The sequence below is a fragment of the Physcomitrium patens genome, chromosome 16, assembly GCF_059467195.1.
Source record: "Physcomitrium patens ecotype Gransden chromosome 16, ASM5946719v1, whole genome shotgun sequence".
Lineage (NCBI taxonomy): Eukaryota > Viridiplantae > Streptophyta > Bryopsida > Funariales > Funariaceae > Physcomitrium > Physcomitrium patens.
The window spans coordinates 4,020,596-4,035,852 of record NC_143425.1 but is presented as its reverse complement, the minus strand read 5'-3'; the positions used below and the strand labels follow the sequence as shown (position 1 = coordinate 4,035,852).

At 31.7% G+C, this 15,257-nt stretch overlaps 1 protein-coding gene across 1 annotated transcript; it reads left to right on the top strand.

The window, feature by feature from the left end:
- Positions 1-11,985: 11,985 nt before the first annotated feature.
- On the top strand, positions 11,986-13,704 carry LOC112293114 (uncharacterized). Its single transcript, XM_024542222.3, has 3 exons — positions 11,986-12,277; positions 13,043-13,197; positions 13,348-13,704. The coding sequence occupies exons 1-3, from the start codon at positions 12,094-12,096 to the stop codon at positions 13,618-13,620; spliced, it is 612 nt and encodes a 203-aa protein (XP_024397990.1). The 5' UTR covers positions 11,986-12,093; the 3' UTR covers positions 13,621-13,704.
- The last annotated feature ends 1,553 nt before the right edge of the window (positions 13,705-15,257 follow it).

Below are 15,257 nucleotides of genomic sequence, written 5' to 3'. Positions count from 1 at the left end.
AATATAGAATTTGTTAAAAATCATAAAATATTGTTAGTACAAAAAATCAAACCTATTTATGTAGAAGTCATAGATGGTCGTCCATTGTCTTTTGGAGATATTACTTACAAAATACTTCCTATAAATGTAGCAATAAATGGTCATAGTAGTTGTGTAATCTTTAATATAATTAGATCTCCCTCTAATCCAGTCATTTTAAGTTTATTATGGTTAAAAAAATATAATCCTTGTATAGATTTTATTTTTTGTACCCTTGACTTTTCTAAAAGCTTAATTAAGAGTAAAATTAATCCAATAGAAAGTCATAAGTCTAGTATAATTAAACCTATGTTTGTAGGTGCAAGAGCTCTCTTGCATGCTACAAAACAAGGATTACCTTGTGTCACTTATGCCACACGTATTTCTAATGATGCAGAGACATTAAGTGGCATTTCCAACCAATATTAAGAATTTTAAGATGTATTTGAGAAGAAAAATGTGGATACTCCTCCAAAACATTGTCCGTATGACTACTCAATTGACCTTCAAGAAAGAGCATAACCGCCATTTGGACCAATCTATAGTTTATCATAAAATGAATTAGCTAAATTCAAGGAATATATTAAAGAGAATCTGGCCAAGAATTTCATACACCATTTCAAATCACCAACAGGAGCTCTAATCTTATTTGTGAAGAAGAAAGATGGATCATTGCAAAAATATGTTGATTATTGATGACTCAATAAGTTCGCCATTAAGAATACGTACCATCTACCTTTCATATCCAGACTTTTTGATCAACAAAATTAAGCTAAGATCTATATAAAAATAGATCTATAGAGAGCATACAATCTAGTACGTATTAAAGAAAGAGATGAATGGAAGATTGCATTTCGAACTAGGTATGGATATTTTGAATACAACATTATACCTTTTAGACTTAACAATACATCGATAGCTTTTCAACATCTAATGAATGATATTTTTTGAGAGTATTTAGACGATTTTATTATCTATTATTTGGATGACATCTTGATCTATTCTAAGAACTAACATGAACTTCATGTTTGTCATGTGTTATAAAAATTAAGAGATGCGGGATTCTATACCAAGATAAAAAATTAAAAAAAAAAAAAAAAAAAAAAAAAAAGTGTATTCTATACTATTTAAGTTGACTTCTTAAGATACATCATTTTAAATGATGGACTTATGATGGATCCTAAGAAAATTCAAACGATTATGGATTAGAAGATTCCAAAAATGATAAGAGATGTCTAATGCTTTTTGACCTTTGTCAACTATTATCGGATCTTCATTAAAGACTTCTCTCGAATTGTAGCTTCTATTACACATTTGACTTACAAAGACAAACTTAAGTGGAGCAAAGAAGGTGAGGCATCTTTTGAAACTTTGAAGTCGACTTTTATTTCTATACCAATCTTGTATCATGTCAACTTTTCTAAGATATTTTTTATAGAAACAGATGCATCAAATTTTTCTTTGGATGTTGTGAGCTCTCAATTATATTCTAAAATTTAAATTTTTATTATTTTCCTATTTTATGATAATTAAACATGTTAGATTGGAATTTATATAAGTAGAATTTAGTTTTATAGAGTTTTTAGGATTACAACCTTTGATGGTATAAATCATAGCCTAATTCCTTGAATTAGATTAATTAGGACTAAAGTGATAAGAGTTAGAAAATTAGAATAGCAACTTAGTTAATTTAATAATTTAGAGGTTTTTAGTCATTACTATAAGGGTTGACTAAAAGCCTATGAGTGCATCTATAATCATTCACATGATTTAGGAGTTGGAATTATAATTCTCTAAAAGATTTAGGGAAGTTAGTAATGGTAATTTTGGATTTTCCTCCAAATTCGACAAATTTAAGCGACATGGTGGTCTTCTACTTAATGGGAGTCTTTTTAATGCAATGGTGGCACCGGATTTATCTCATGGAGTGAAGAAAACAAGATCAGCAACCTTTCCTTCAATATACAAGAGAAGCAATGAAATTCTCATTTTGAAGAATTTCACATAATTTCCAAGATCCTTGTAAGTAAAAACTTCCATGAAAATTATAATTGAGCATGGATTGAGGCATGTGAGTAGTTGATCTTTGCTTATAAAGGTGTTTTGAACACAATAGTGAAGTTAGATTTACAAAAAAAATGCTTTCTTGACCACTTACAAGAGCCATCAGCCTTGGTAACGAGATTGGCTCTTGGATGAATGAAGGCCATAGATCTAGATTAGGGATCTTAAAAATCAAGGGTGGAGATGTAGCCACCTCTCTACGAGCCTCCACTCAATTATATAAGAGAGGCTTGGTTTTCCAAGCCCTCTCTCTCTCTCCTCTTTTGGATAAAAAGCGGAGCCATGCCAAAATTTGGCCAAAACCCTAATCTTAATTTTATTTAGATTTTAATTCTCATTTTGAATCTTGTGATTTTGGATTTTTCATTGTGAAGGATGGTCATTAAGTTTTAAAATATATTTCATTGAGGTAGATATCTCTTCGGCCTTTCAAATACCCCAAGGGTTTCAAGGGCCTCGGAATTTCTTCAATCAGTCACTCAATTTCTGTTTTTTCAATGTGAGATTCTGAATGGTCGTAGCTTTTGTTGTTAACTTTCCAACAAGATAACTCTTGCTTGATTTGAAGTAAGAACGAATTTTTGGTGAATTTTTGAGTTTGAAGGAATCGATTACCTTTGCAGTTTGAATCAATCGAGTTTGGAAAGGCATTTCTCAGCGCTTGGTGATTGGATTTATTTAAAAATTTGGAAGAATCAAGCTTTATAAGCTAAGCTCTGAAAGGCACAAGTTTTATTGAATTTGAAGACAATCTGAATTTTTAGTGAATTTCTAAGTGAAGAGGGTTGGTCACCGCGGCAGTTTGGATCATTCAACTTCAAAGGAGGAATTCTCACGACTGGATCATTAGATTGCAACGAAGATTATTGGATCAAAAGCATCTCCAAGTCAGCCTTGCAACAAGCTAAGAATCATTCAAATTAAAGCCGATTACAAATTTTGGCAAATTTTGGAGTAGAAGGGGATTGCTGCCTTCAATCCTTACATGTTGTCAAGGTACCTTCGCTTTCACCTCTCTCTACCTTCGCTTTCACCTCTCTCACTTTATTTTTACTATCATCTTCACAGTGACTTGTAAGCTCCACATTTCACTTTTTGGCTAATAAATTTTAAGTTTAACTTTTAATCTTTAATATTCTCACTTTAATTTTTAACTTTAATTTTTAACTTTAACTTTTAAACTAAACTTTTAATTTTAACTTTTCACTTAACCTTTAATCTTAAATTTTAACTTAATTTTTTTACTTAAACTTTTAATTTTAACTTTTAACTTAACCTTTTAATCTTAATTTTTAACTTTAACTTTTTTTAACTTAACTTTTAACTTAGCATTTAATTCAAACTTAAGTTTTTATTCTTATGGTTAATTAATAGTAATAACTTAATTAATTATTTACATTGTGTTTGCAAAGTAAATTTTATTTAACATCTTACTTTAATGTTGGTAACCATTTCTTGGAAGGCCTAAAACTAATTGAATTTTTAATATAAAGATTTAAATTAGTCTAACAATTACACAATTGGGAGCTCTCCAATTCCACCTCTTGGACTTGTTGTGTGGCATAAGTTTCATCAAGTGGTGAAATTTGGCCTCACAAATGCTGTAATATCACAAATAGGAAAAGATCATAAACTTCACCCAGTATCTTTTCATTCTAGAAAATTTTCAGTAGCCGAGATTAACTATGAAATCTACAACAAAGAGCTTCTTGTAATTGTCGATTCATTTCAAGGATGGCATCATCATCTAGAAGGCGCTTCTATTCCAATCATCATATATACGGATCACAAGAATCTCAAGTACTTTATGTCAATATATATTTTAAATCATCGCCAAATCCATTGGAGCATGTCTTTATCAAGATTTTATTTCAAGATCACATTTTGACATGAAAAATAACAAGGTTTGTCAGATGCTCTTTCTAGACATTCTTATCTTGCACCAAAAGAAAGAGATGCATCTTTTGTTCAGCAAAGAACAATTCTCTTGAAGTCAAAGTATTTTCATCTTCGAGTAATGAAATCAACATTGACTGTTGATTTGACCTTTGTGAAACGAATCCAATCAAGTATGTCTTGTGATCCTCTTGTTCATAATATCAAGAATCCTTCTTCTAAGTCCTGAGATACTTCTAAGTTTGAGTTCAAAAATAACCTACTCTATTTTGAAGGTCAATTATATGTTCCAAAAAGCAAAGCACAATTACGTGTTCTTCAAGCATGTCACGACTTTCCAGTAGCAAGACATTTTGAAGCTTGTATCTAGAGATTTTTAGTGGCCACAAATGAAGAAGGATGTGAAAGACTTTGTTCATTTATGCGACATTTGTTCAAGGTCAAAAACTCCTTGCCATCGATCTTACAAACTTCTTCCAGAACAACCATGGTCTACATGTATTTTAAATTATTAGCATGTATTTTAAATTTTCAACCATTACCTATTCCAAAACAACCATGGTCTTTTGTTTCTATGGATTTTATTACTGATCTTCCAATCTCAAGTTCTTATGACTGAATATTTCTGATAGTAGATTGTTTTACCAAGATGGCATATTTTATACTATATACAAAATCTATCACATGTCAAGAAAGAGCTAAACTCTTTCTTGACAACATCTATCGCTATCTTGGATCACTTAAGAATATTATATCCAATAGGAGTATTCAATTTATATCAAGATTTTAGCAGACTCTTTTTAAGATTCTAAAAGTGGATATAAGACTATCTTTGATATTCTATCCTCAAATTAATTGACAAACGGAGCATGTTAATTAAGTTTTGGAACAGTATTTAAGATGTACCATCAACTACCAATAAGATGATTAGACAATTCTTTTGCTATTGGCAGAGTTTGCTTATAATAATATGGTACATTCTTCTACAAAATAAATACCTTCTTTTGTCAATTATGGTTATCATCCACGACTTCATACTTTTGACTTTTTAAAAGTTAATAATCATGCAGTGAAAGATTTGGCAAATCATTTGTCAGAGCTACATGCAACAATGAAGGTGTAGTTAAAAGAAATTCAAGAACAATAAAAGATCAATGCGGATGTCTATCAAAACAAACAACCACCATTCTACACAGGTGACAACGTATGTTTACTTTGTCATAATATCAAGACCACTCGTCATTTTCTATTTCTACACAAATCAATCTAGTTGCATATCGTTTATATCTACCAAAGTCAATGAAAATCCATCTAATATTCCACGTGTCTCTTCTTAAACCATTTAAGACAATGGATATACCAAGAAGAAGACAAGCTCCACCTCCTCCTATAGAAGTGGACAATAATCAAGAATTTGAAGTAGAAGAAGTCCAAGATTCAAGGTGGCATCAAAATAAATTAGAATATCTTGTCCCATTGATACAAATATGACATTAAAGAATGCACATGGAAGCTAGTAAAGAATCTTACAAATGTAATAAAGGCGGTGGAGGCTTTTCATCAACAGCATCCATCAAAAGCAAGATGAAAATCTTTCGTATAAAAGAAATAAGATCTAGGCAAGATAACATTTTACTTTCAATCTTTGTTTGTAGCTTCTTTGTAGTCGTGATGCTAAAGAGATGGAGAACCAACAACTAGCAAATTTCACTAAAGAGCCTTCATTTGCAAACTTATCGAACCAGACATTGTAATTGTGACAACCTTCAAGATGATACAATTGAGATGAAAATCCTCAAGAACAATATGCTTTTCTTCGAATAAATGGCAAGATACAACGCATTTGGTATTACAACCTTAGAAGGGACTCCTGATGTTTGATAATTTTATTAGAGGTAGGAACAATTCTTGATGGTGTTTTAAATATTTTATTTGAAAGAAGTTATGAAGGCCTTAATGACGATTAAATAACAAGGTAGTCTTCCCGCCCTCATATGGAATACTATCGATGGTTGAGAGGCCCTATCAACCATCTTTGAAGAGAACAAAGATTTGAGTATGTAGCGAATACAATTTGTCGCATCATAGATTTTCTCAACATATGATAATTGTTCCTTGTGGAACTCATCTCTAGAAGGAGGAGATAATGTCATGGACATAGACATGTAAGCTACTAATTACATGTATAAATAGATAGAAGTAAGTATAAGTAAATAAAAATAAGTTAATGCTATAATATCTTCTATAGAAGCTTCTTAAAAGCTTCATAGATGTTGCTTTGATTTTATAGGTCTCTATAATTGAATTTTTGGATTAGACAAGTGGTCAACAAGTTGGCCATGTACCACACATATTGTTAGCTTAAAGATCAAGGTAACTATGTAGCCTATACGTAGAAAAACTTGCCTTGTAAGTCAAGGCATGTATCCTACAAAGTCAACACATATTGAAGGTCCTGTACAACATTGCCATATAGTCCCTAGTTAGATAGTATATATAGAGATAAGAATGAAGCCCTCTTTATTCTTGTCAACTCTTTTCTTATTTCTAGTCTAGTTTCAAGAGTCTCAAGTTTTCTTATCTTTTGGCAATAAATCATTCTAATTTCTTTTTAATATATGTACTTCTTTATTTCTATTTTTTTATTCTTTCTTTGATACATATTTCATTGGTTTGTGCATCATCTTTTAGTTTATGTCCTTGACACTATCTGACTAAAATCATATGTAACATCGAGTATTAATCTTATTCTCTTTTCAAATCCTTCACCTTCTTTTACAATAAATGTGTGTTTAGGACCTAATAATCACAAAATCTTTATATTATTATATTTAAGAGCTTCAACTTGTTTTATAGACAAAGACTTTATTATAAAACAAGAAATATTTTTAATCAAGAAAATTAAACTTTTATATATAAAAATCATAGATATTTATTTATTATTTTTTGAAAATATTATTAATGAGGTTATTATTTTAGATGTAACAATCAAAGATCATAATAGCATTGTAATACTTAATGTGATAAGATCTCTTTCCAATCCAATTATTATGGGATTATTATGGTTGAAAAAATATAATCCTCAAATAGATTGGATTTCTTGTAACCTCAACTTTCATATAATTTAATTCAAAATTTTGTTAGTCAAGTAGAAATACATAAGTCTAGTACATCTAAATCTTTATTTATAGGTACAAGAGCTTTCATGCATGTAGCAAAAGAAAGATCATTTTTTGCTATACAAGCTATATTTATTTCTAATAGTAAAAAGACATCAAGTGATATTTCTAGCTAATATCAAGATTTTTAAGATATTTTTGAAAAAATATATATATATATTTTTTTTCTAAAACATTGATCTTTTAATTATTCAATTCATCTTTAAGAAGGAGCTCAATTGCTATTTGGACCAATTTACAACTTATCGCAAAACAAGTTGGTTGTATTAAACGAATGCATTGATAAGAACTTAGCTAAGAACTTCATACATCATTCAAAATCTCTAGTAGAAGCTTCTATCTTATTTGTGAAGAAAAAAGATAGATCTCTACAAATATTCATAGACTATTAAGGACTTAAGAAGATTACTATCTAGAATAGATATCTTTTATCTTTGATTTTAGAATTTTTTGATCAATTTAATTAAGCAAAGATCTATACAAAAATAGATCTATAAGGATCATATAACTTGGTCCGCATTTAAAAATTAGAAGAATAAAAGACTACTTACTAAATTAGATATGAACATTTTGAATATAATGTCATGCTTTTTGGGCTTACAAAAAAACTAGTTGCTTTTTAACATCTTATAAATGATGTTTTTTTATGAATTTCTTGATGATTTTATCATTTTTTAAAAATAATATTTTAATCTACTATAAGAACACAAAAGAACATAAACTTTATATTGGTCATGTCTTACAAAAACTTAAAAATTTAGGATTATATGCCAAGATAGAAAAATATGTATTCTACACTACTTAAATTAACTTTTTAGGATATATTATTTCTAATGAAGGCATTGTGAGGGATCCAAAGAAGGTTCAACCTATTACTGATTAGAAGATTCTAAAAACAATTAAAGATGTATAACATTTTTTGAAATTTGCCAATTATTACTAGATTTCTATTAAGAAATTTTATCAAGTTCAGGTTCTTTTTACATGTTTGATTATAAAGACAAATTTGAGTGGAATAAAGAAAATAAAGCATTTTATAAAGCTTCAAAGACTATATTTATTTTTGTATCAATTTTGTATTGCATAAACTTTTTTAAGGCATTTTTCATAGAAATAGACTCATTACACTTTGTTATAGATGTAATTTTTTCATAAATAGGAATGGATAAAAAGCTTCATCTACTAGCTTTTTATTCCAAGAAATTTTTAACAACAAAGATTAACTACAAGATTCATAACAAAGAATTTCTTATAATCATAGATTATTATCAATGTTGATATTATTATCTAAAAAGAACTTCTAATCTAGTCACCATATATATGGATTACAAGAACCTTGAATATTTTATTGTGGCACATATTTTGAATCATTGCCAAGCCTGTTGGAACATATCTTTATCAAGATTTGATTTCAAGATCTCTTATAAATCTAAAAAATAATAAGCTTTGTCATACACCTTTTTAAACATTCTTATTTTGCACCATAAGAAGAAGATACATTCTTTGATCAATAAAAAATAATTTTCTTGCAGCTAGAGCATTTTCATCTTCAAGCAATGAAATCAACATTGATTGTTGATTTAACATTTTTCATGCAAATTCAATTGAATATGTCTTCTAATCTTCTTATTTATGATATTAAGAATAATTCTTTTAAGTTTCATAATACTTCTAAGTTTAAATTGAAGAATAATCTACTCTATTTGAAAGGGCAATTACACTTTTTAGAAGGGGAAGTATGATTATATATTCTTCAAGTTTGTTATGACTTTCCAATCATCAGATATTTTGGATATAACAAGACTTTAGAGCTAATATCTAGAGATTTTTGGTGGTTTCAAATGTGGAAGTCAATTAAAGACTTTGTACAATTATGTAACATTTGTTCAAGATCAAAAACTCCTTGTTATTGATCTTATGGACTTCTTCAACTATTATCTATTCTGTAATAACCATGGTCATCTATTTTTATGGATTTTATTGCATATCCTCTAGTCTCAAGTTTGTATGATTTTATATTTGTGATAGTAGATTATTTTACCAAGATAGCGCATTTTATACTATATACAAAATTCATCACATGTGAAGAAAAAAAATAAGTTTTTCTTTGTTAACATCTATTGCTATCATTGATTGCCTGAGGATATTATATTAGATATGAGGACTCAAGTTGTATCAAGTTTTTGGAGAATCTTTTTTAAATTTCTAAAGATGGACATAAAGTTATCTTCAACCTTTCATCCTCAAACTAATGGACAGATAGAACATGTAAACCAAGTTTTTGAGTAGTATTTAAGGTGAACCATCAATTAACAACAAGATGATTGGATGAATCTTTTACCATTGATAAAGTTTGCTTAAAATAATACAATACATTCTTCTATGCAATAAATATTTTTTTTGTTAATTATGGTTATCATCCATAATTTGATGCTTTTGACCTCTCAAAAGTTAATAATTATGCTGAAAAAGATTTGAAAAATTGTTACAAAAAAATTGATAAAACTAATTCTTACATCATCTCAAATAATAGCCTTATGATGAATCATAAAAAATTCAAACTATCATAGATTAGAAGGTTCCAAGTATGATAAGAGATATATAATGTTTTTCATAATTTTCCAATTAATATTGAATTATTATCAAGAACTTTTTTTAAATTGCAACTTTATTTATACTTTTGACTTATAAAGACAAATCTAAGTCAAATAAAGAAACTGAAGTATTAATAGTAATTAATAAATTAATTTTTTAATATTTTTTAATTTCTTTAATCTAATAAATATATATATATATATATATAAATTAATAGAATTTTATGCAATATTTTATATTTTATTTAAATAAAAAATAATTATCTATATTTTTAAAATCATAAAATATAAAAAAAATATTTTAAAAAAATTTAAAACTCCATATGTAGCTTTTTATATGTTTATTTATATACATACAAAAAATGAAGAAATAAGAAAAAAGGTAAAGCTCAATAGTTTAGATTCACAACAAGTTTTTAAGAAATCATCCATAAAATCAGTTTTGTAACAACTCTACAAATTGCCAATTTCAAGTAACTCTCTTGGATTGCTCATCATAATTGTGATCATGTCAACAATCAAATGAAGAAAACTTAAAAGAAACGCTCACACACAAATCTAGAAAGCAAGGTGCTTCGAAATGGCATACGAGCTTCAAAAAACAAAAAAAGAAAAAAGGAAATGGCATACGAGCATTTCTTGTTGGCGTTGACTATACGAACCTTCCTCGAAAGAGCCGGAACCATCCACAGTTGACCTTGACCATGTCGGAACGAGCTCGGCCGACACTTTCTCCCCTTGCAGCGTCGATGTCCCCGAGGCCAAATCAGCGTGCCGTGGTACCACTAGATTCGCCCAGCTAATATGCTTACACGCTTGTTGCGGCAACCAACCCTCGCAAGCGGTCAAGGAGAACCCACCGCAGTTGTTAAGCGTCTGTTGATAGGCATCGATTCGCGTTTGAAATCACGAATAATGCTGAGAGTCTCACGTGAGCAGCCCTTCGTCCACAATCCCATCGTCGCCGTCCCGGATGTGACAACCATGGAAGTCCTGTCGCAGTTCTCGTCCCAGCAGGATTTTGTGTAGGAAGTCTGGCTTCCATTTCTCACTGCTGGAAGGTTCATGCGCCACCGCAACCATGGTCAGTTATCTATTTATTGTTATTGCGGTGCATCAAATAGGGTGTAAACATGGCGGCAGCGATGGTTGTGGCTTTTGTGATACAAGTGTTTGAGCATCACTTCCATGGGCGAACTTGCCCTCCTAGCGTCCCGGCGCGTAGACGAATGCCGAGAGTGTTGAGCTTCCCATTGTTTGGTGAATGTCTGGCTCCTACTAAGGTTTCTCCCTGTTCGGAACCCTGTCGACGGGAGGCTTTGTTGTACTGGTGGAGGGAAGAAAGAGCATTACCGATCCAAATTTTTATACTTTACATTAATTTTTTTAACACAATGGGGTAAACCCAATGCTTCGAATCAGTTTAAGACTTCCCGGTTCAATTTCGGACCTGCTTTGTATAGATATTTTATCAGGAACGGCGAGTGGCTAGGGTTGACACATGGCGACGAAAATTGTTGTTACAATGCCGGAGTGGGAAGGACCATTAGCGACCTAAATAACTACACTCGTTGCTAATTTTCTCTGTCTCTCTTGAACCCTGCAACTCCGAACTCGCCCATCCCTGCAGTTTGGTGGTTCCCGCAATTTCACGGACACAAGGATTCATTGGGGAGGACCCTGTGTTGTGATTGGTGCTAATCCTCCGCGTATGCGTGAAAGTGCTTCGTGACGCACGGTTGTAAGGTTTTTGGAGATGGGTACGTTGAGATCAGTTTCACTTTTGCAGCGAAGTGGGCTTCTTGGCAAAGGACACGTTGATGGACGACAAACATCCTCGTCAGAATCCGACATGTACACCACACTTCTTAATTTTCGCCTTTGTTGCAACCCGAATTTTTTTACCTTGTAAAGATTACTGTTACGTAATTTTTGGTAGGCCCGATCCACGGTGTACAGGCATTCCCACAGAATAACGCCCTCCTCACGCCAGTCAAGCTGTTTAACATGCAAGATTTGGAAATTGGAAAAATTTGAAGATGGGTGTGACGTTTCAGTGAAATCTAGTGGAGAAGGGAGTTTTGTCGTGTGAACATAAGAAGCACCAGCTGGGCGTGATCGCGCCACAAGTAATCCACCGATGGAGCTCCGCCACCCACATGGTCCACCGCAATTACGGGACCTGCGATTGAAGTCCAGTTTGCAGTCCCGCACAGATCCTCATATCTTCACTTCGGAGTGAACGTTTTCGAGGTTGCTTGCGTCTTCAACCCTAATTTTTTTTAACCCTTAACTTGTTTTTTCGACGAATAGTGGAGTAATTTGTAGTGCAATTCACAACCATGGCCATGGCGATGTTAGCTTCGCCGTCTCTGTCTTCAGTGTGCAGTAATAGTGGGCGTACCCCGGCGGTTTCTGGGCGGCAGCAGCAGCAGCTGCCTGGAGCTTTTAGTCCAAAGACGAATGGTGATCAATTGGCCAGGCGAGGAGTTTCCGTGCGAGCACAGCAAAAGCGAGGGTCTTCTGGTATGTCTCGACGCAGAGATTGGGTTGCAGGAGATTTAGATATGTGGGATTTTTGAGCTCATGTCCATTCTGTGCTGCAAGTGAGTGATGCGAGGCATGCGAGTATTGCAAGGGGGAAGAGATTCGTCTTATGGTTGAAATTTTGACTCTATTCTGCTTGCAATGAGAGTGTTTACCAGAATCAACCCTCTCATATTCTAATTTTTGCAATGCTGCAATAATTAATTCACTCTTATTCTTCTTTCGATGATTTTATCCTTTCGAAGCTACAGCCGAATGGATACTCGGATGGCAAGATATGAATTTCGATGTACCTCGTATTCTCATATTTTTCAATGAACTATGTTTTCTAGAATTCGTCAGCTTAGAACGGACGTTAAATCGATATCAACTGCTTGTCGGATAAGATTGAAGCAAGTGTGCTCCGGGTTATATTGTTGAGAGGTTCCCAGTTTTCTTCCGAAATAATTTTAGTTAAACAACCCAAATTTTTTCAACAAATTCTTAGGCAGAATATAGAGTAGGGGGTTGAGCTTTTATTTAGTCATTGCCAGTCAGATCTTGGTTCGGTTTAGGTTTTCTATATACTCGTGGAACAAAGTAGAGAGTTCGTCATTGTGGATGGACGGTGCTGTGAATTGAGATTGTAGGAGTTGCTAATGAGGAGCTTCATGCGACAAACTTCTGTGATGTGAGTATAAAATGAAACCGTATTTTGTAATTTTAAACGAACCGATTTTGTGTCGCCGATGTTGTTCCTTGCAGGGGATCCTGAGAGTAAGCAGCTATTGGATGCCTTCTTTTTGGGTAAAGCTCTTGCAGAAACTGTTAGTGAGCGTATTGGTAGTCTAGTGGGCGAGCTTTTAAGCGATGTCGGACAACGACAGGCTGAACAGCAAAGACAAATTCGTGAGTTCCAGGTAAGTGGTCTTGGAGCAGATACACTTTCTTCCTCACTGCCAAATCACCGAATGCTCATCTTCCAAATTTAACTTCCCCCATCTTACTCTATCAGACACTAACGTTCAAACATGTCCACTAATCACTGTATTTTTCTCTAATGGTCACAGAATGAGGTGCAAGAGAGGGCAAAGTCTGCATCAAGGAAGGCAGCACAGAAAGCCCTGGCCACGGACAACACTGTGTCGGTAGCAGCAGCTACTCAAGTTTCTCCAGTCACTTACGATGACGAACCAAGTGGAAATATTGTAACAGAGAGCACAACCAGCGCCACTGAAGGTGCCAATGGACTCCCTACTCTACCGTATGAAGATCTTCCTCCCCTAGATTCTCAGTCTGATAACACTACTGCATCCTCCCAGAAGGATACACCAGACTTTTAGATTCCGTTCGTTTTCAATCGCTTCAGATTCCATGATGTATAGTCAAACGTGCAGTACAACTTAGAGCTTTCACTTCTCACACAATCCTGTGCTTTTCAAACATGTTTTTTTGTCAGTTCTGCATATGAATTGGTGTGTTGCAAGGGTTTTGATCGCCAAAATGCTGCAGATTGAATTTTATCCGCTGTTGTTCAAGTCTTAGTACCGTTCTTCAGTCTTTCATTGATTAGTTATCTAACCTCCAATTTTTTGTGATCGTACTAATTCAGCATGTGGAACGCAATCTATATTTATGTTCAAGATTCACACTTAGATGTGTTTGCAGAGCTGCCTGAACTATACATTTGGAACAAGAAACCAAGGCAAAGCCTTCATTTTAATTTAGTTCTTATGTCAATTGTTGGATTGTGAAAAGGTGAATGCTAAACACAAATTCCGATCAGGAAGGAATAACAAAATGTGTAGAGTAGGGATTGGGAGAAGAGCTGAATACATTGATATTCAAAAATGCCTAATTTTCATGTTTACGCACATACATGCAGTGTGGATATTCCTAGACAACGTCTAATTATTTATGTATGTTAATAATCATGATAAGACAATTCTTTGTGGTTTTTGGTATGACAAATGCATGTAGCAGAACACATCGTCACATTTATATTTATTATTATTCTTATAATCACAAAATCAAGTGCATAATGTAACTTGTAAATCAACCAAGAATTACACTACTTTATATTCAATGAGAAGTGATAATTGATTCATCTATCTATTTATTCAATTTTTTTATGGTTAAGTAATAAAATACACTATCAATATCAATGTCTAATTTTATTTATTTTAAATTCTAAACAATGTCAAATATTAGTGTCATAGATATGAATATTACTTAGATAACTAGAACAATTCATAAAAACAAGCTTTAAAAGTTAGGTAGATATATGTACATGAATATATACATATACATTTAAGTGAAATATTAAAGAAGACTTGTAAGTATTAAAATTGATAGACTTATTAATTGATTTATCCTTCTTTATAGACTACAAGCCTTGTAGTCCTTAATGAACTTCTTTATAGACCTCTTACTTAGTGAATATATTAAGGGAAGTTTGAGATTGTCTTTAAACTTATTAACACATGTTTTATATATTAGTCTTGATTTTAAAGTCTTTATTTATTTTATTTACTTAAAAATATCTATTCCAAAAATACATACATACATATATATATATATATATATATATATATATAGTTTATCTTCTAGTCTTAATTGTATCCATGTTAGTTGTTATTTGATGAATATTTGCAAGTTTATATTTTTAACAATTTAAAAAGATTAAAAATTATATTTTTAATATTACATCTTTTAAAATTAAAAACTAATATAATTTTATGATTTAATTTTTTTAATAAACAATAGATCATAATCTTTTAAAAAGTGATTATCTTTAAATTCAAAAAAAATCTATTCTTAAAGTAGTTTTATTAATATATATTGTTATTAATATATATATATATATACAAATAAAGAATGTTATAAAATAACTATAAGAATAAATAGATATTTTAAAAAATAAACTTTATTTAATATTAAAACCAATTTTTAGAATAACTAATTTTTACTATAGAGACAA

Excerpts from the sequence above, each read along its gene's own strand:
- LOC112293114 (XM_024542222.3), top strand. The coding sequence starts at position 12,094 with ATGGCCATGGCGATGTTAGCTTCGCCGTCTCTGTCTTCAGTGTGCAGT. Across the intron at positions 12,278-13,042 it reads GCAAAAGCGAGGGTCTTCTG|GGGATCCTGAGAGTAAGCAG; the intron begins GTATGTCTCGAC and ends TGTTCCTTGCAG. Across the intron at positions 13,198-13,347 it reads GACAAATTCGTGAGTTCCAG|AATGAGGTGCAAGAGAGGGC; the intron begins GTAAGTGGTCTT and ends TAATGGTCACAG.